Source organism: Bos taurus, chromosome 8 (genome assembly GCF_002263795.3).
Source record: "Bos taurus isolate L1 Dominette 01449 registration number 42190680 breed Hereford chromosome 8, ARS-UCD2.0, whole genome shotgun sequence".
NCBI classification, from domain to species: Eukaryota; Metazoa; Chordata; class Mammalia; order Artiodactyla; family Bovidae; genus Bos; species Bos taurus.
The window spans coordinates 61,961,608-61,983,131 of record NC_037335.1 but is presented as its reverse complement, the minus strand read 5'-3'; the positions used below and the strand labels follow the sequence as shown (position 1 = coordinate 61,983,131).

General features: G+C 38.3%; 2 protein-coding genes across 12 annotated transcripts in view; one reads left to right on the top strand and one right to left on the bottom strand.

The window, feature by feature from the left end:
* SLC25A51 (solute carrier family 25 member 51) overlaps positions 1-12,200 on the top strand; it is a 23,916-nt gene extending 11,716 nt beyond the window's left edge. For 7 of the 10 annotated variants that reach the window (XM_005210178.5, XM_005210182.5, XM_005210179.5 and 4 more), the window contains one exon: positions 3,547-7,879. In XM_005210178.5, the coding sequence (XP_005210235.1) occupies positions 3,588-4,481 (894 nt within the window). In that variant the 5' untranslated portion in view covers positions 3,547-3,587 and the 3' untranslated portion in view covers positions 4,482-7,879. 10 annotated transcript variants of the gene reach the window in all.
* DCAF10 (DDB1 and CUL4 associated factor 10) overlaps positions 5,629-21,524 on the bottom strand; it is a 66,731-nt gene continuing 50,835 nt past the window's right edge. For both annotated transcript variants that reach the window (XM_002689728.7, XM_059889476.1), the window contains one exon: positions 5,629-21,524. In XM_002689728.7, the coding sequence (XP_002689774.1) occupies positions 21,156-21,524 (369 nt within the window). In that variant the 3' untranslated portion in view covers positions 5,629-21,155.

The following is a 21,524-nucleotide window of genomic DNA, read 5'->3' as shown; positions in this document are numbered from 1 at the left end:
CCTCCACAGTAAGCTCCAGCCAGACATACTCCTAAGGAATGTGATCCTGCTGCTCCTTTGATACGGGGCTTCCATTTTAGCCTGTGCTGCCTTTGGCCAAAATGTGCTTCACCCTTACGTACAACCAGAGTCCTATTCACCTTGCAGAGCCCTGCCCAGAAGTCATAGCCCACCCTGTCTTTCCCTCCGGACAGCTAATTAATGGCCCCTTCCTCTATGGGACCATATACCTTGTACACGTCCCTGTGGTTGCATTTATCACACTGTGATCCAGTCATTTTCATGTTGTATCTCCCCTGAGGCCAAGGTCGTTTTTTATCCCTAACCTCTGAACGTTACAGGAGTTGAATAAATTGATTGAATTAAAATAAAATCACTTAATAGACTGAGGAGACCAGTGTAAAAGCAGGCAAAGAAGAAGGAATTCCTAACAGAAGTAAATGAAAATAACATCTTGATAATGTTATCATGCGAGTCTGAATAAAGCAAACAGAAGAACACAGTTCAGAACTCGCTGTGTCCCCAGCATACTACTGGGACCTGGCTGCTGTACTCTGCAGCTGACTTCTGCCCAGAGCGCGGGTGGGCAGCCATGGCTGGTTACACGTGTGGAAGCAGCCTCAAGGAGGCACAGCAATTTGCCTTTGGTCACTTGGGAACTTATCACGTCCCCCTGTCGGCCTTTTGTCCTCCTGGTTAGACCTTTAGATTTATCACTGTCTCCAGCTAATTCAACCTGAAAAATATAGAATAGGAAAATATAGCATTATTATTAAATCAGAAAATATAAAACTAATTTTGGCTTTCTATTTCTTATCTAAATATATTAATGAAAACATGATTGTGCCATGTCAATAAAAGTATTCTCCCTTATTTTTTATTTTTTCTGTGATACTTTATTGATCAAAAGAAGGACTCGCTGCTATCCAACACTTAACACCATTAAAAATTCAAATTAATATACTGAATCTTAAGTGTAAATACTCCTTCATTTTTACTACCTGTATGACATCCTGTCAGTTGGCTACGTCTTCATCTATGCAGTGCGTGCCTTTCTGTTCCACATTTTAATTTTGACTCTGTATTTCTGTTAAGAGCACTGTCGTACTTGTCCTGTAGATGAGTCTTTGTGTACCTCTTCTATTAATAACTGTTTCCCTAGGCTGTATTTCTAGAAGGAAAATTAGAATCGTGTAGGTGTGTTCTGTATTTTCTGTCACATGTCTGTGGCTTCTGCACGTGTGAACTGAACATACGCTTTCTGATTGTGCGCCTCACTCTGCACTCTGCTCTACCTTCACGTGATGACATTTCTCTTTAACACCTTTTGTCCTGAATGGTTAGCAGTTCACAGCAGCATGTGTGTGGTATGGGGAGGAAAGAACAATAAATTTGTTTGGGAAGGGGGGTGGTTTTATTTTGGTCATATGTCAAAGACCTAGATGGTTTATTATGTGGCCTGTTTTATTCTTGTAATTACTTACAATTGAAACCCTTATATGTATTCTTTTCTAGGTATGTGGTTAAAAAAAGAAAAAATGTATCCTAAGATTTACCATCTTAACCAATTTTAAGTATAAATTCAATTACATTAAGTGTATTTACATTGTTATAAAACAGATCTCCAGAAGTTTTCATCTAGCAGAACTGAAACTGTACACATTACTGAATAGTATAACTCTGTTCCCACCTCCCCCAGCCTCTGGTAACCACCATTCTTTCCACTTTTCGTCTCTATGAATTTGACTACTTTAGGTACTTGTGTAAGTGGAATTACGTGGTTATTTGTCCTTTTATAACTGGCTTATTTCCCCTTATCCTTACAGTTGATTCATGTTGTAGCATATAACAGGATTTCCTTCCTTTTTAAGGCTACATAATATTCTCTTGTGCGAATATACCACGTTTTGTTTATGCATCCAGACACTGGGGTTGCTTTCACCTCTTGGCTCTGTGAATAGTTCTGTGAACTTGAATGTGCAGACATCTCTTGGAAACCTTGCGATGAATTCTTTTGGATGTGTGCCCAGAAGTGGGATTGGTGATGGTATCATATGGTAGTTCTGTTTTTAATTTTTTGAACTGCCATACTGTTTTCCATAGTGGTTGCACCATTTTACATCCCCACTAAACAGTTGTTCTTTTCTTTTCTAATAGCAGTTGTCCTAATGAGTATGAGGTCTTCATTTGCATTTCTCTGACAATAAGTGATATTGAGCATCTTCTTGTATGTCTGTTGGTCATTTTGTATATCTTTGGAGAAATGTCTGTTCAAGCCCTTTGCTTGTTTTTAATTAGGTTGTAGATGACGGGCAAGGAGTAATCTGGCTCTTTTTAGAAAGCGTATTTATTCCAGGGGTAGGACCTTGCCTTCATTCTATTCAGTGGGCTAAGCCTATGTATTTAGGCTTCAGATCTTTTTCAGCATGGTCTGGTACAGCCAGTCTGTCCCAGGACAGCCTACCAAAGTCACTGCCATCTGTGGTGTGACAACAGGAACATAAACTCTGGAGGCAGACTTCAAGATGCCAGCTCCACCAGTTACTAACTGTATCTTGGATGAAGGGGATATTGGTTTTTCATTTGTAAAACTGGTAATGTAATGTTTATGGAGTTGTTTTTGAGAATTAAATATGTGAAGAGTGTATAGTATATACCTGCAGGCTGTCTTTGACCCTGTTCTCCCAGCCTCCACTTCACAAAGTATATACTTGCTGTCCCTTACCTGTGTTCCCACAGTAGATATTTATCATAGAAGGTAGTACACTGAAGTGATTGTCTACCTTGGCAGTCCTCTGTTAGATTGCAAGTTCCTTGTCTTTGAATCTGTAGCACTTAGCAGAGGACCTAGTTTACAGTAGATACTAAGTAAGTGTTAGCAAACAGAATGATCGAATGTGTGTCTTGTTATTTTATTACTTACAAGAGCCCTTTGAATCTGTTTCAGAAGGATAATCGCATGTACCATTATGTAGTTTAGGCATTACATATGATCTAGTCCAGTGGTTCTCAAATTTTTTGGTCCCTTTACAAACTTAAAAAAATTTTGTGGTACCCGCCCCCCCACCCCCAGCCAAAGAGCCTTTATTTGTATGGATTAATATTCATGGTCTTATAAAACAAAATTTTTAAATATTTATTAATTCACTTTAGAATAACAGCAATAAACCCATTACATGTTAACATAAGCAACATGTTTTCATGAAAAATAATTATTTTCCCTCCCCCAGAATTAATGAGAAATATGTTTTACAGTTTTGTAAGTCTCTTTAATGTCCGACTTAAAAGGTCAGTGGCATCTCATATCTACCTCTGCATTTGATCTGTTGTGGTAAATTGATTTAGTTGAAGTATATGCAGAAAATCCAGCCTTACGCAGATATGTAGCTGGAAAAAGGAGGACCCCGTGGACTGCTGAAAGGGCCTCAGGCCGCCCCCCTCCCCAAATGTAATAGAGTCAAAAAATTGGAGGAAGGATTAGGGGAATTTGTCATATGTTTAGTACTGTATATAAAGGTTTACCTATTATCATTTTGTTGTTTGTAGGTTAGAAAAGTCCTTTGTGACGGAGAAAGATCTTAAGCAACATGATGGATTCAGAAGCTCATGAAAAGAGGCCCCCAATCCTAACATCTTCAAAGCAAGATATAGCACCTCATATTGCAACTGTTAGTGAAATGAAGCATTACCTGTGTGGCTGCTGTGCAGCATTCAACAACATAGCAATCACATTTCCCATTCAGAAGGTTCTCTTTCGGCAACAGCTGTATGGAATCAAAACCCGGGATGCGATACTTCAGTTGAGGAGGGACGGATTTCGAAACTTGTATCGCGGAATCCTCCCCCCATTAATGCAGAAGACAACCACACTGGCACTTATGTTTGGTCTATATGAGGATTTATCTTGCCTTCTCCGTAAGCATGTCAGTACCCCAGAGTTTGCAACCCGCAGCATGGCCGCAGTCCTTGCAGGGACAACAGAAGCAATTTTCACTCCACTGGAAAGAGTCCAAACATTGCTTCAGGACCACAGGCATCATGACAAATTTACAAACACTTACCAGGCTTTCAAGGCACTGAAATGCCATGGAATTCGAGAGTATTATCGAGGCTTGGTGCCCGTTCTCTTCCGTAACGGATTCAGCAATGTCCTTTTTTTTGGCCTTCGAGGTCCCATAAAGGAGCACCTGCCTACAGCAACGACTCACAGTGCTCATTTGGTCAATGATTTTATCTGTGGAGGCCTGTTGGGTGCCATGTTGGGAATCTTGTTTTTTCCAGTTAATGTTGTAAAAACTCGCATGCAGTCTCAAATCGGTGGGGAATTTCAGTCTTTCCCCAAGGTTTTCCAAAAAATCTGGCTAGAACGGGACAGGAAACTGACAAACCTTTTCCGAGGTGCCCATCTGAATTACCATCGGTCCCTCATCTCTTGGGGCATAATTAATGCAACTTATGAGTTCTTGTTAAAGATTATATGAAAGAAATTGGTTCAGTGCCATTTGTCGACTGAATAGACCTAAGATGGATGCAATTCGGCCTTGTTTCTAATGGGCCAAATACAAATTGGTGTCCATATCCAGGGCACAGTGAATTCTGGGCAAAGCTATTTTCCTTAAGCCCCAGCAAGTTCAGAATAAATGGTTTCAGTAGGAAAATTTAAAGGTTTTTTTTTTTTTTTTGAGCAGGGTGGGATTTTTAAAATCATTATCTGAGACCTTTAGGCTAGTTGCCTTATTACTAGCTGCTCTCATAGCTTTTGACAAGGAAACAAACAGCCAAGGTATGATTCTCTTTTCCAGAAGTCTTCTGTACTGAAACATAAGTGGCCATGACCAGCCAGAGAAAAGGCTCTTAGGGTCCCATGAATTCTCAAACTTCTGTTACTCCATTTCTTGCTTCTCTGCTCTTAGGAATTGCAAAGGGTAGTTTTTGTGAACTTAAGCATGTACATGGTAGAACAATGGAGCAGAACAGAGAAGAAAAATAGTTTATTATGTGTAGGCTTTTCATGATAAATTGCTTGTATTCATTTTGAAACTAAGCACCTCTTGTGATGTTCATTATCTGAGTTATTTGTCTAGACATGGTAGACTCAAGCATCTAAGGTTTGCTTTCTAGGGTTGAAAGTTTTCTCTGTAGTTCTGAACGTGACTTTAAACCTTTCCAAAATATTTTTATATTTCACTTATTTCATTGCCAAAAGATCTGGAGACTTAAATTTTGTTAATTTTGTTTCATCCCATTAAGTTTCATATTGCAGGTATCCCCCACTTTTCCAGAGTTTCTTTTATGCCACTTTGCTTTTACATAAGACCTACATTAGTACCTATTTTCACTAACCAAAAGTTGATTTTTGCTTTTACAAAAAGTAATTGCTTCTTCACTTTATACCATTTCGACTTACAAAAGGTTTCATGGGAATGCAGGGGAAACCTATAATTGTATTTCAGATCTAGCTCTGTTAAGCTCAACTTCTTTGAATTGTTTTTGCCAACTTAGTGAAGAACTTCGAAGTTTTTTTTCATTTTTCCTTTGAGTATTAGTTTGTCATTTTCAAGTATCCTATTCTCTTGAAACTCTCTTTAAAAAAACAACAAAGTGCTTCCATTGTATTTTGGAAGTCTATTAATCAGACCTCAGATTTTTTTTTTTTTTCTGGTTTCTAAGTGTTCCAGAGAAGGAGGAGAAAAAACTCAGGATAACTTTCACCCACAGTGTTAAGCTGTCTTTTTTATTTTACTCTTGGAAATAGAAACTTCTGTTAGGATCTTTACATTTTGGGAACTCAGTTTTACCATTTTATCATTTAAATAGTAAGACAGTTTAAGAGGATAAGGCTTAAATAAAGATATTTGAAATACTTTAAATTCAAGAAGTTGGTGATCGCTGGGTAGCATAGTTATCCCTTATCCTAACAGACAAAAATTTGCTTGTCAGAGGAATCAGATTTTAAAATATTTTCTTCCAGATAAAAAAGCAAAGTGGTTCTTTCAGTTGGTATTGAATAACTAGTAAAACATACCAGATACCCTAGAAAAATGGTTAATCAGTTTTTTAAAAATCCACATCTGTAAGTATTATGTAGTTAAGATTGCTTTCTAGCATTTGACATGGGCAGAGCACCTAGCTGTTATCACCAGTTTTTCATCTTTCTGGATAATTGCATGTGAATATGTGCACATGCTGACCAAAATAAATCCAGGGCCTCAAATGATAGTTTACTCAGTTTCTGGACAGATAGTCCAACAAAGATGTTTACCTCTCAGTGCAGGATGGCTGGTCAGGTGACAGGACCGTCGTCCTTCCGGCTGTGAAGGGTCGGGGGCGGTGTCAGGTGTTTGCCAGGTGGTAATGAAGCTCGCCAGCTTTACAGAGGCTCTTTGGGAATGTTGTGCTGGAAATGGCAGTTTATTCTAGAAACGAGGTGCAGGTGCAAGGATTTGAGAAAATAAGAATTTAACGCCAAATGAGAGTAGCATCTTTTGGCCTATGGAACAGTCAGGATTTAAAACAGATTGAATTTCAGGGATGGGTGGCAAAGGCATTGTGGTGCCTGAACCTCTCGTTCTCTTGTGTGTCCCATGCTCGGGGGCATATCTGGGTGCTCAGCGTGTGGTGGGCGAGTCAGCCTGGGGTCACGCCCTGGCCCTGACTCTCCTGGCGTTCAGTTCTACAGGGCTTCCTTTTGCCTATACACTCCATGTAGGTGATAGAAATCTAAATTCTAAAGCACTTTTGTGAAATAGAAGTGAAGTGAGAATTGGAAGGCTGCTTTGGTTTCTGCTGTCTCAAACGTGGCATTTAAAAACAATAAATATTTTTTAATGAATTTAACTCACTTTATTGATTTCTTTGTCACTTTTTACAGCTTTTGAAGACCAAACTGCAAATACATTACCAGGGATGGTTTTGTGTTGTCCTGTAGTTTCTTAAATTTGACAGAAAACTCAACAGAACTTTTGGTAGCCAACAGCTTTGTCTGAAATTTAAAAGAAGTCAAAATGTGTTATTAGTAAGTAAGAGATTCTAACTATTGTTTTTACCTTCAGTGTGAACTAGTATGGTAATAATTTTGAAAAGGCAAATAATGATCGAATGACTTTATCTGAAAAGCTTTAAAAGTGGCCTTTCTGTTACATATGTGGTGCAGACGGCTCAGAGCACAGGGCAGTTCGGGTCTTGCCTCCTATACTTCATTCTGATGCCACCAGAAATATGTTATAGAGTCTATACTAAACACCCTTAGAGTGGTATGAGCCCTCAGGACTGCACTACAGAGTAAACACAACCTCTATATGGTGGCAAGTGTGTCTTCATTTCTTTAGTGGTCAGAGATAGTTGGTGCTTTTGTCTCAACAGTTAATATTACATATAATTACCTGCTATATATTGTGAACTGTGCAATGAAACAGAACTGTGTGTATATAATCAGCTTTGGAGACCTGAAATTCCCTAGCTTGATAACATGGTGAGACTCAGTTATCAGGCAATACAGACCTTAAGATGACGACGACGGTGGTCCTGGAGGCCTTCACGGTAAGCCAGTCATACTGACCAAGACTATTCAGTGTAGGTGAAGTACTGTCGTGTGAGGGGTATGCAGTCAAAATGAAGGTGCAGTGGCGATCACATTTAAAGACAGGGTAAGCACTCAGACTTGACTCTTTGAAAATAATCTGTTTTCTCATGTGCTTATAAATGAGTATCAAAGACTTGAATAGGCATTCTCCTTAAATTTGAGGATTTTTAGTTTTTAATGCTGCCTTTTTGCCTAATACTGAATATATGCTTGCCTAAATGGCTCCCAAATTGTGGGGGAGTCTCTGTATGTTTCCTTTTTTAAAGTTTCATTATTAAAAGTGGTTAAGCACGCAAAGCTGGTTTTGTTTGATATTTTCAGTTTTGTGACTATATCAGTTTAAATGAAATTCTGTTAAATGTTTCAGAGGTAATGTGCTTCTTTTGGTATTTCTGTTTGGAATAAAGTTTTTTGTTTTTTTTTTTAAAGTCCTTTCTATTTGGTCTTCTCTTGTGGTTGGGTTATGGTTACTAGCACTTTCCTTTCTGTAGTAGGTTAGTCTCTTAGTCTTTTTCTTGGTAGAACATTTAGCATGCTACCTTGACTCTTAGTGACTCCACCTCATAACTTTGTAGGTAAAACAGTTCTTCATTGATCCATTTTGTTTGGTCAAGAAAAGTTAGTTTTGGTCAAGAAAAATAAGTTTCTTTTCAAAATAGGTTGACTGCAAAGCATTTTTTTTCTTTTTAAGGATTTTTCCAAATAAACTTTTCCCTTACTGAGTATAAACTGTCTTGGTAAATTCAGCTTATTAATACTTTGTATTATAATAATGTATCTTCAGGTCATGCTTATTCCCAAGCTAAATGGTCTGGATATGGGTGCTTTCTGAGCTTTTTATATCTGTTTTTCATTTTGCTTGTTTCTGTTAGGAGACTGTGAAATCATATGAGCTACACTGTTGGTTTACACATTACATTGTAAGGCGCTCCCTGACCCTTACAAAGGGATAGTTGAGCTTCCCTGATGAGGGACCACCAGATGAGGAAGCAGTTGCCATACATTAATAATTACTCTAAAACATTCCAGTTTTAGAATTTTTAAAGACATTTATCATAAAAGTGAATATCCTGAACTCTAGAATTGATGAAAGGGGTGTTCAGCACATCTTCTGATAAAATGTCATTGTAAACTGCCTGCAGAGTGAGGGGAGTAGAGAGCATTTCTCACAGTGTGACGCGGGGTGGGGGGCCTGGGGAGGTCTGTAGCTGCAGCACCTCCCAGTCTCCAAAGGCTGATCCCAGCTTACTTCCTTCAGAATCTAGTTTCCAGTAGGGAGCTTTTTCTGCAGATAACTGTATCTGATTCTGAAGTAGAAATGGATAAAATAGGATTTATCAGGGTTCTCCTCTCCCTTCAGTCCATTCTTTATTATTTCTGTATTTTTTTTAGATCAAGTGATCCAGGCCCTGTCTCCCTTGTTGTCATCTGCAGCTAAAACTGCCCTGCCCAGCCAATGGGGACTTCTGTACTCTCTGGTCTCCCAGCCTTGTTCATGCGGAGTCCCACTGTACTGGTTCACTCAGTAAGTCCTGCTGATTGCCTCCAGATCTCAGTTCAGATTTCACTTTTTCGGGGTTGTCAGCTTACACTTAAGGACCAGTTCGGATCTCCCTCTTACATACTCTTGTGGTACCATATTCCTCTGCTGTTTTCATAGCACTTACCTATTTTATTTATATTGTCATTATTTGATGCCTTAGCCTGGTGGCTCAGACGGTAAAGCATCTGCCTGCAATGCTGGAGAACCCGGGTTCGATCCCTGGGTCGGGAAGATCCCCTGGAAAAGGAAATGGCAACCCACTCCTACAGTACTCTTGCCTGGAAAATCCTGTGGACAGAGGAGCCTGGTAGGCTACAGTTCATCGGGTCGCAAAGAGTTGGACATAACTGAGCGACTTTACTTACTTAGCTTTTCAAATGTCGGCTCCACAAGGCAGAGACTCTGATCTAATCAGTTTCCACAGTTGCAAGCACCTGGCACAGTGCTTTACACCTGGTAGATATCTGATAAATACTTCTTTTAAGAATCAAGAGAGTGAAGGGACATATGAATATTCAGCATCACAGCAATCTGGAATATCCTGTCTGACTTTCATTCCTTGATGGGTCATAGAAGTTGTTGGAAACATTTTAACACTACTCGGGCTGCTATAATAACATAGACCGAATGGCTTAAGGGGTTTCCCTGGTGGCTCAGTGGTAAAGAATCCTCTTGCCAATGCAGATGTGCCTTTGATCCCTGGGTTGGGAAGATCCCCTGGAGAATGAAGTCGCAATCTACTCCAGTATTTTTGCATGGAGAATCCCATGGACAGAGGAGCCTGGCAGGCTACAAGTTCATGAGGTCTCAAAAGAGGTGGACACGACTGGGCAACTAAACAACAACAAATAGCTTAAACAACAGACATTTCTCAGTTCTAGACATTGAAAAGTTCAAAATCAAGGTGCTGGCAGATTTGGCTCTTAGTGTACAGACTTCTGTGTCATCACATGGCAGAGAGAGAACCTCTTGACCTCATGTAAATGTAATCCTCCCCGCAGGCTGCCCTCTAAATACCATCACATCGGGGGGTCAAGAGTGCCACATACAAGGTGGGGCACACAAACCTTCAGGCTATAACATACATGTGCTAAACTGAGATTTTTTTCCTCTCCTCCTTTACCTTTAATGCTTAGTTATCTTTTTTTTTTTTTTTTAAATATATGAATATAGTCGATTTACAGCATTGTGTTAGTTTCAGGTGTATAGGAAAATGATTCGGTTATACATTCTGCTATCCTTTATCCAGCCAATGAAACAAGTCTGCTTGAGTCAGGATTCCAATGTACAGGCACTTCATTTTTCTGTTCTTGCAGCTGTTTGTGAATTGTGGAACTCAGCTGAGTCAAGCTGACTGAGAAGGGCAAGAAGAAAGTATTCCTTAAAATTAGTTTGTCATTGATAGCTGCTTTGTTACTATAGAAGTGCCATGACTTGTTTAAAGCAGACCACCTCAGTAGTTGCTCTTCCTTTTACCATCAACGTTCAGTTTAAGTTCTTTTCAGTCATTAGTCAGCAGTGACTTGCTCCTGACAGAGTACACCAAAAAAGGGGAATGCGTTTAGTTAGACTGAGATGCTAGCTAACTTTTTGTTTCAAATGATAGGAAAAAGAAACTAATTTCTTTCAAGGGTCATCATATCTGTAGCAATAGGTGGCTCCTGGTGTATAGCTTTCTCCTTTCTCTTTGGATAAAAGAAGTTTGCAAACTTTGCTTATCCCTGTCATACTTTGCTGGAAGAAGAGTGATTAATCAAATTTCAATACCATCACATTTTCTTGGGCTCCCCTCATATTTCCCCACTAGAAAACAGCCATAGGACAAAGTTGGTATATAAGGGATCCAAGTACCTTTCATTTGTAATTTGTGTGTAAAATTTGAAGGTAATGAGTGAAAATGAGTTAGGAAGTGAGGGCCTAAACTTGGAGATATAATGGGTCTGATAAGCCTTGAGAAAGCTAAGGCAAAGTCCAGGAAGATGTAAAGCTTTGCTGTTGCTGTTTGGAGCCCTTCAAAACTTCTGCCACTTGTGGTTCGGGACCAGAAAAGCATGGTGCTTTTACATTTGGAAGCAATGCTGAATACAGCACCTGAGTTTGTATCAGTTCAAACTAGAGAAAACAGTAAGCCCAATTTCAGTTTGTAACTTTTATAGTTTCTTTGGCAGAATGCCTGACATCTCAGTACTGTAAAACTGCCCTTTTAAGGACAAATCATTTTGAGTTACAAGATTCTAGAATTGCAGATAATACAGAGTATTGGCTGCCTGAGACAAGTTCCTAGGTACAACGTTAAATTTCCCTTGATTCCCTTCTGGTTCCCAGACTGTATTAGGTCTCCTTCTGTGGCACGTGATGACTGTTTCAACTCCAGGACTCTGACCAGGATGTATCCCCGCAAGACAGTGTGAACTCCTTGAGGGCAGAGATTGTCTGATCTCTTTATCTACAGAGTAGAGGTTCTCATAATACCTGCTCAGTGAATGCATCAGAATCTGATCCCAGATGTTGTCTTTATCACTATTCTCCCTGTTTCAGAGACACTTTGAATTTCATAGGAATTTGTCTTTTAAAAATTATCATGGGGAATACATAATGTCTGAGTCCATTTATGTGAAGTTGTACAACAGGGAAATCTGGTAGGGAAAAAAAGTGGTTGTCTCTGGGAAGGGACACGAGGGAACTTTCTGGGGTGATGGTAAATAAGAATATTTTGAATAGGGGTGTGGGTTATATAGGTGTATGCATTTGCCTAAACTTATTAGCACAAGTACCATTAATATTTGTGCACTTCATTGTATGGACATTTTACAACAAAAGAATACTGAACTTTAGTTAATAATATGTATTGCTGAGGAGTTTTAGAAGGATGGGTGTTAATAACTGCAATTCATTCATGAAAATACATCAAAAATAAAGATGGATTGATAGGTGGATAGACTATTGGATAATTGATATAACAAGCTTAGTAAAGTGTTGACAGTTGAGTCTTGGTAAACATATATTCCCTGTAAAATTCTTCCAACCTTCCTGTATGTTTTGAACATCTCATAATAAAATGTTAAGAAAAATCATTAGGATGTTGTCACAGTATTTGATGTCAGCACATATTGAGAGACTCGATTCAGTTCTTTTAGTATACTACTAATTCTTAGATTGCCATGAAATCAGGACACCACATAGAAACACCTGCTGGAAGGGAACACAAACCTATGGCATATTACTAACTTAACCGTCCCACTAGTCCTACTAATGATGTGGTGGCCACCAGCTCCCTCTCCTCAAGCCCAGAAGACATGCCAGATTGGGACAGGACTGGTAATAAGCTGATGCTAATAAGCTGATGTTTTCCTTAAGACTACCCCAAAAGTGAGTGGTTTACTCACACCTGAAGTGACCAAGGTAGGTGGGCATCATGATTTTCCTGCCAGTACTCTGCAACTTTTAATAAAGGCCAGGAAGTTGTTCTTTTATACAAATGTTTATTGTATACACACACAAAATCTCTAAGGTAATAGCTCCCTAAGAATAATGTGTTCAGAACAGATCAGACACTTTGTATTTAAGAAAGTATTCTTTTTAGAACAAAATTTGGATTCATTTTACCCAAAAACTAATCTTTTATAGGGATGGGCTTTTCCAAGTTAATGTAAACAGAGCAGGCTCATGTACCCATAATTTAAATAGCTTTCAAGAGAGACAGCCATCCATCCCCCACCTGCCAAAAAGGGTTTAAAAGCTGTTCTGAGTGGTCTGTACTCTGGTTAGAGCTGCTACCCCTGTTCTCAACTGTTATCCTGTCCGCAGCTGCTGTAAGCTGTTTGGAGCTCCCTGTGTTTCTGTAGTGCCTCCTCTCATGTAGTTAGAAGATAAGCCACACAGCACCAAGTCTGTTCCTGAGAAGATAAGATGATCTTAGCATAATTAACTGCTCAGTAACGTAAATACCATTTGAAAATAGGGACGTCTTAGCTCTAGCACTTGGTGAGAGGACCAAGTATAGCTGTAGCTGACGGGAAGCATGGTTATCCCTCTCTGAACCTCCAAAGTTAAGATATTCTCCAAACTGGCTTTATCTTCACAGAGATTCATGGAACTGTCATCCATGAAAAAACTAAACCTGAACTACATTTTCTATATCCCTGGTTCTCAAACTGTGGTCCCCAGATCTTCAGCATCAACGGGGAACTGGCTAGAAACACAAAATAGGGGCTCCCACCCCAGAACTGTGAAGTCAACATCCCTGGGTGTCAGCCTAGCAATCTTTTAACAAGCCCTCCTGGTGATACTAATGCCTGCACCACTTTTCATGTTCTCTGCCGGAAGGGAAGGGCCTAGAAGGAAATTTCTTAACCATTAAGTTTTTGGAAATTTGTTATATCAGTAATAGGGAATGAATATAAATAGTTCTTTAGTATTAGTGAATGCCAAATCTCTTCTATTTAAATAAACTATAAGTAATCTATGTCAGTCATATTTCAGGAATAATTGAAATAGTGATCATTAATGCTATGGTTAAATTATCTAAAGAATGATTAATTTCTCCAAATAATCTGAACTGAAAGAGATTCACTCTATTTTCCTTTTCAATGACTTACCAAAAGTTAGCATCCCATGTAGGGGTAAATTAAATTTAGCATGTAAATTTAAAATAGCATGGCAAAATGAATGGTCACTCACACTATTAAATAATACAAGATGTCATTCTAGGGAGCAGTGTGAAAAACATGTTCTAAATTTGTATGAGAACTGATCACTGTATACAGCTTGACAAAAAATTATCAACTATGCTTCCTATTGGTATGAATAATTTTCACTGAATAAATCATTTATGAAATGACACACATTCATATCGGAGAAGGCAATGGCACCCCACTCCAGTACTCTTGCTTGGAAAATCCCATGGACGGAGGAGCCTGTTAGGCTGCAATCCATGGGGTCGCTAAGAGTCAGACACGACTGAGCGACTTCACTTTCACTTTTCACTTTCATGCACTGGAGAAGGAAATGGCAGCCCACTCCAGTGTTCTTGCCTGGAGAATCCCAGGGACGGGGGAGCCTGGTGGGCTGCCGTCTATGGGGTCGCACAGAGTCGGACACGACTGAAGTGACTTAGCATAGCATATACACATTCATATTGAATAAACTTGTAAATGGCCAGAACTTTAGTGAACAGATGTGAATGGTTCAGATCTTAATAAATGTGTTTTCAGTGTAAAATGCCAGTTCTGTGTTTTACAATAGCAGCCTTCACAAAGTGCAGTGTGCACATAGCAGTGGAAAGACAAGGTGAACATAAACGTGCAGGAGGTAATGTAGAACTTTGATTTTTTTGAAGCTGAAACTCCAGTACTTTGGCCACCTCATGCGAAGAGTTGACTCATTGGAAAAGATCCTAATGCTGGGAAGGATTGGGGGCAGGAGGAGAAGGGGACGACAGAGGAGGAGATGGCCAGATGGCATCACCAACTCAATGGACATGGGTTTGGGTGGACTCCAGTAGTTGGTGATGGATAGGGAGGCCTGGCGTGCTGCGGTTCATGGGGTCACAGAGAGTCGGACACGACTGAGCAACTGAACTGAACTGATCCTTCTAAAGTTTCCTTTATACATGTTTTATGATGTATATAATAGATGAGTATAATATGTGTATAATTTATAAATAACCAAAATTTAAAGTGTTTTCTCTCAACTTTTTCTGTTAGGAGTTACATGATCAAAAAAGTTTAGAATACCACTAACAAGAAACACCACTGCCTCTGTCATAGCCTTATGGTTGATTCTGGTCTAAAAATGAACAAAATGTAAACAAAAGTTTTCAAACTAATACTAAATCCATGTTTGCTATCTTTTAAATAGGTTAAAAGACACCCAAAAGGTGTGTCAGATGTTTCAAAGTAGCATTATTTTTTTAAAGCACATTATGAGGTAGACTTAAACTACTCAATGCATATATTAATAAAACATTAAAAACCTTAAAATTGTATGTAGGTATGTAGATAAGTTCACCTGTAATTCTACCATCCATTTGAAAACTCAGAAAAGGTAAAAACCTATTAATAACGTGGGAAGAAGGAAGTTTTGTTTCAATTTTAGATTTGAGAAGTTACTAAATTATTTTATGGCTAGTTTTCAATGAATGTGAATATCTTTACTAGAAGGTAGATAAAAGGTACTCTAATGCTTATTGTTTTCACTAGGTCAAAATGATACTATCCAAGCAGGACCAGCTACATAATTTGTGAGCCCAGTGCAAAATAAAAATGCAGGCCCCGTGTTCAAAAAATTAAGAATGTCAAGATTGCTTCAGCAGAGCAATAAACTAAGCCTGAGGCTTTTCTTAGTAAAGGGCCCTTGTGACTGCATAGGTCACACACCCATGAAGCCAGTCCTGGGTCTAAGTCTGTGTCACCTGCAGCTATGGAATACCAAAACTTGAGTTATCTTTGTCCCTTGAGCTCTAGTACTAGACTAGGCATCTAGTAGGGAGTCACATGTTTGTTGAATGAAAAACTGAATCTTGCAATTTTCGAGAACAATGAGAAATGCTTGGTTTTTCTGTCCTACTGTCAGGAAAAAACCTTACTCCAATGAATAGTCTGTTCATTATAATAAATGATGGACTTCTGTAGTACTGAATAATTTACACATCAAAATTCTGGCCTCATGGGAACTTGAGACCACATACGGTGAATTTGATTCATCCAACATTCAATTTATTTGATTGATCCTGCTGGGCACTGGGAATAAAAGTCCCTGCCCTCAAGGAGCTTACAGTTTGGTGTAAGAATCTAGTGAGAAAACTTTCTGGTGTTTGGCATATTATCTGGGACAATCTAAATTTCCTGAAAGTCAGAAAGCACAGTCAAGAAATAGAAGATGCAGTGAATTTTAAAAGAAAATTCAAATATTCAACCTTTAATGTAAAAACTGAAATCTATGTAAGGGAAAAAACTCAGGAAAGCTGAAAATTCTTTTTTAAGTATTTTGGACCAGATTTAAACTTTAAAAGGTATTTTATTATCTCTGGCATTTTCATCTATAGTGACATTTATATACACATACTTAGAGGAGGGTATGTGCATGGGAGATATATTCCTTGGAACTTTGGATAAAATCCATTAATAAAATCCATTTTTCCATCACTAATTTCATTTACAACTAAAGCAGCACACAAGTAAATTTAAGACTTTGCTTTTGATAATAATTTCGTATCATTTGAATGTGAGAAATTCTTCAGAATTGTGTTTAGGTTATAAATTTCGTACAATCTCATTTTGCACTGAGATTAAACTATCTGTACAATGTGATAACCATATAGTTTAATAGTTATCGACAAAATTTAATGGCATCAAGAATACTCTTAAGTCTACCTGGGTTTTTATTTTTTCACTCTGCACTCTTCTTTTTTCTTCAAAGCATGAAAGACCCCTGTGCAAATACAGAGCCTTTGTTTTTCCTTCCCTGTACTTTGGTACATTGCTTTCCTTAATATAGCAGCATCCTTAGCTTTTGTAGTATTTTACTTAGTGGCAACTGAAGAAAATCACTAGCCTGGGCTTTAACTGGGAACTTAGAAGGTTGTTGTGAAACTGTCAGGAAGGTGGTGAGCAACCAAAAAAACTCTCATAGATTGTGCACCCAGAGCGCATCCAGCTCTTTAAACACTAAGCAGACTTGGTTATCTCACCTCCCAGCTCATAACAGATGAACACAGCATATTAGAAGGAAGTGGGGAGCCTGTTAGAAGCAGGTGTATTGGTAAGTGTAGTAAGAAACCACTATATAAGCAAAACAGACTGCTTAGCAGACATAAAATTTTTTAAATTAAAAAAAAAAAACACACCAGCAATCTGAGGCAAATGATTATATATACCTTGGGGCTAAGGGAATCACTTTATAATAATATCAATTTGTTATAGCCCTTTACAATTTATGAAGTATTTTACATACATCAGAGCTCTTTAGATATTTGTAATAACACATGAATATCACTTACTTTTCATCATGAAAAAGTGAATTATACTGAGCATGCTGTTTAAGAAGAAGGCAGGTAAGGTATACTGACATATCTGAAAGACTTGCATCAAAAATAATTACAGGTTTTAAATTTTGGCACTTAAAGAGATATGCATTATTTATCCCAAAATTAATATATATGCTTTCTTCATAACCCACATGGTGTTACTGAGTGAGTTTTCATAGCTCTCAGTGACTGCTGGTCATTAAATGGGGATGATTGTCATCAGTAAGTTATCAAACTATTTATCCTGTTAAACACAAGCTTAACAGATCCTTATGGATGCCAACACCATATATTCTAATATGGGAAACACTAGGCTCCCAAAAGATTCTCTGAGTGTTTTTCCTATATTGCACTTTCTAGAAAACAGCTTTAACAATAATGTGATGTGATCCTGGTTCTAGATACAGAAGTGGGAAACAGATGATTAACCTTTTCCATGCTTGTTTTCCTAAAGTTTTTGGTATAGCCTCTCTTCAGGGATGTAACAAGGAGAAACAACAAAATACACATGCTTTTTGAGCTTCTGAGAAAAAAAGACCACAGACATTTTCAAAAGATTAAAATACAGGTCTCTTCTGCATCAGCCATTTCATTTTCACAACTGAAAATAAAGAACTACTGTGGAGTTGATGTTCTTAAAGTCATTCAACATAGCTTTGCCATAAATATACTACTCTGCAGAAAGCTTTTAAAAACAAGTATAATTTATACTATACTTACCAACAATTATACTTATCAATTATAATACAATTTACCAGTTATGAATAAAAATGACTAAAAATTTTGAGTTAAAAACACCAGATTAGACTTTATACTGAAGTGAAATAGGACCTCAAAATTTTAAGTGTAATATCCCCCAATATTAATAGTATAGCATTCCTGATGCCTTTTAATTTCTTAATATTACCTGATGACTTTTTGATCATGATCATACCTCAGAGGGGGCTTCCCTGGTGGCTCAGAAGGTAAAGCATCTGCCTGCAATGTGGAAGATCCGGGTTTGATTCCTGGGTCAGGAAGATCCCCTGGAGAAGGAAGTGGCAACCACTCTAGTACTCTTGCCTGGAAAACCCCATGGATGGAGGAACCTGGTAGGCTATAGTCCATGGGGTCGCAAAGAGTCGGACACGGCTGAGTGACTTCACTTCCTTCTATACCTCAGAGAAGACAAAAATTTTACTGAGTTTGCTGGCTATTAATTTTTCATTCTTATCTGTGTGACTCTGTACAAGGCTATTAATCCTCCATTTTTCTTTATAGTTATTTATCCTACTTGAGGGTTTTTAGTTAGGTATGGACTGTATGTACACCCTGCAGTTTATGGCACTAATTCTAATGGAAACTGTCAATCTTGTAAATGTTCTTTTGCATAGTAAAGAAAATAAGCCAGCTCTGTTAATAAGAGTTCCAGAGGTTGTTAAATAGGTAAATTAATAGGCCAGTTTACCATCCTTTACAAACTAAAGGGTAAAATGGTTGGGTAGTAAGCACAGGCTAGGAACTAAGACACTGGGTTTGAAATTCAGTACATGTCAGCTCTGTGCTCAGGGCACATCACCTAACCTGAGTCTCCCATTTCCTCCACAGTAAATTGGTGCTCACATCACCTACCTTGCAGTTTTTGTGAAGGTTAGCAGTAAAGTATGTACATTATTTGATATATGATAGAGTGGTTTAAGAATCATGTACTGAAATTTAGAGTTGGGCAACATTTGGGCCCAGCATCTAACATGGAGTGCTCTCCAAAGGAGATGCAATATATAGAAATTTCTTATAACCATTGTACTTAGTAGCTTATTTTTACTATCAGCATTAGGTATTTTTGTCTCCAAAACTTTCTTTTAAACATGTATTTTTTAAAAAGTTTATGGCAAACTTGTTTTTCAGTGTGTACTTTTTATGATGACTAAAAAAATTTACAATTTTTATTTTAACAACCATGGTAAAAAAAAAGATGTAATTTTTAAAATTTGTCCTAGAGCCAACATTATCTAAGTGAGATGTAACCTCTATGTGTGTAAATGGCTGTCTGGTAGATTCTACAAAAAATGTTATTTTTATTCATGCATTTGGGTTACGTAAATATTTCTATAAGATTTAAAACAGTTTCTCCTTATCGCTGGAATTCTCAGCATCAATATTCTCATACCTTTCTTTTTCAATCTATTGGCCAGTTTAAGGGTATCCATAGTAATACAACTTAAAGACAAAAAAAAAAGTGTTTATAAATCTTTAACAGCCAGCATAATACAGTAGAAATTGCCCTGAGCAAGGAATGGAGAGACCTGAATTCAAGTCCTGGCTCTGCCACTAATTTTGCAGGATGACCTTAGCTAAGTCACTTAACTTCTACATTCATCAAATAATGAGATTGCATCCATTTTAAGACCTCTAAAATTGCTTTCATTTGCTTATTTTTTAAACTATCAGAACACCTTCTGGGAGTTGTGGTAAGCACCGGATGGGTACAGAAATATTTACTGATGTTTAAGGTAGTAATGTTTCAAGCTGTGATCTAGGAACCATCTGAATATAAATTATTTGGGGTTACTGTTAAAAATACAGATTCCTGTCCTCTCCCAGGCTGAATCAGAACCTCCTAAGGTGAGGGTCAGATTTCTCTATTTTTCACAAGCTCCTCAATGATTATTGGAGAAGGGAAAGGCTACCCACTCCAGTATTCTGGCCTGGAGAATTCCATGAAGTAGTCCATTGGGGTCACAAAGAGTTGGACACGACTGAGCGACTTTCACATCAATGATTATAATGCACCCTAAATGTTTGAGAACCACTGGCCTAAGAGAATATGTTCTAAGAGGGAAAAAACTAGCATGTGGCTCAAATTACTCTAACCTCTGGCAAAATCTCCTCTAAAGATAATCCCATTCAAAGCAGAGAAGACTAGAAAAAAGCTGCCTGCATCAGCAGAGTAGTCAGCCTTATGCCTGGCCCCTGCATGATGCTTTTTACTTGCTATGTTCCATAACAAGACACAACAAAAGGTCTTGACAACCAAGTCACTGACTGCCACAGTCATGACAACAGCTTGAAAACAAATGGAAGTTCTCTCTTCATTAATAGTAAGAGTTGAACTCAAGGAAAATGAGAAAAACACAACTCTATTTACTCTCAATTTTCCCTCCACCTGTCACTCTGTGATTCAAATAATGTGGTGGAGGAAACAGAAAATCTAAGCTACATTGTTCTCATCACTCTGTGGCCAGACAGACAGTATACTAATTTAATAAATAAATCCTCTTCATACAATAGAAATGACCCAAGCCCATTCCTTCCTCTCTTTTCCTTTCTAATGCTGTTGACAGGAACAAAATATCAACTAAGGACATATGCTGTAGACTTAAAAATTCATACAAATACAGTAAATTACAAAGAGAGGTGATAATGTTTTTTCTAGAATTTCGCAACAAAATTACTCTCACGGTGAAAAACATAATTTTGACAGGAAACCTAAAAGACATTTTGCTGCAAGACTGTAACAGTTGTAAGGATAATGCCATCATCTGTGCTCATTATAGAGAAACTAACAGCAACTTTAAAAGGCCAAGAATACTGATAAGTGAAGATGAAATTTCTTTTCAGCAACCAGTATGCCAACATCAGACTTCCGGGTTTTATTCAATACTAGCATCACGAGTTTCTCCTAATCCAACCAAAACTCCTGCCAAATGTCCACAAAATTCACACCAAAATCAAAAACAGAAAGAGAATTAAAAGAAAGAGACCTGACAAAGCTACCAGCAGAGCTGGAGTGTAGTGGCACGGGTCAGCAGGAGTGGAGGAATGCTGCAAAAGGAGTCTAACTTGGCGATGCCTCGTGATGCTGGATGATCAAGTACTCAGGTCACAGGTATGTTTGTGGACCCATAAGAACCAGGATCTTGACCCAAACTTTTAAGATCTTCTAAAAAGAAAATACTTCACCTAAATTGAAGTATACAGAAGTCGAACACCAGTAGAGTTCCTTATTTGACGTTAAATTGTGCCTAAAACTTTGGCTGATACAAAGAAACCCGTCCACTAAGGCACCCAGAGGCGATCTGACAATGTGTTGGAGAGAACTTTGTCGTCAGTACCACATCATTGTGAGAGTACAGAGAACGGATCACCCGCAGGGGACTGGCTTCTTTGGGCAAACAGTCAATAAGTTCACTGCACTGTTTGTCAAACCCCAACAAGCGAATCCCATATCCATGTGGGGACGAAATCATTCGCCCATCAGGGCTGAAGCAAAGTTCTTTGATATAACCCCTGCCTACATTGGCTTCTTCAATGTAATGAGTCAGGCGTAGAGAACAGCGAGGTGCGACTGGTCTCACGGGTGCTCCTTCTTGGAATTCATAGACACAAGTCCA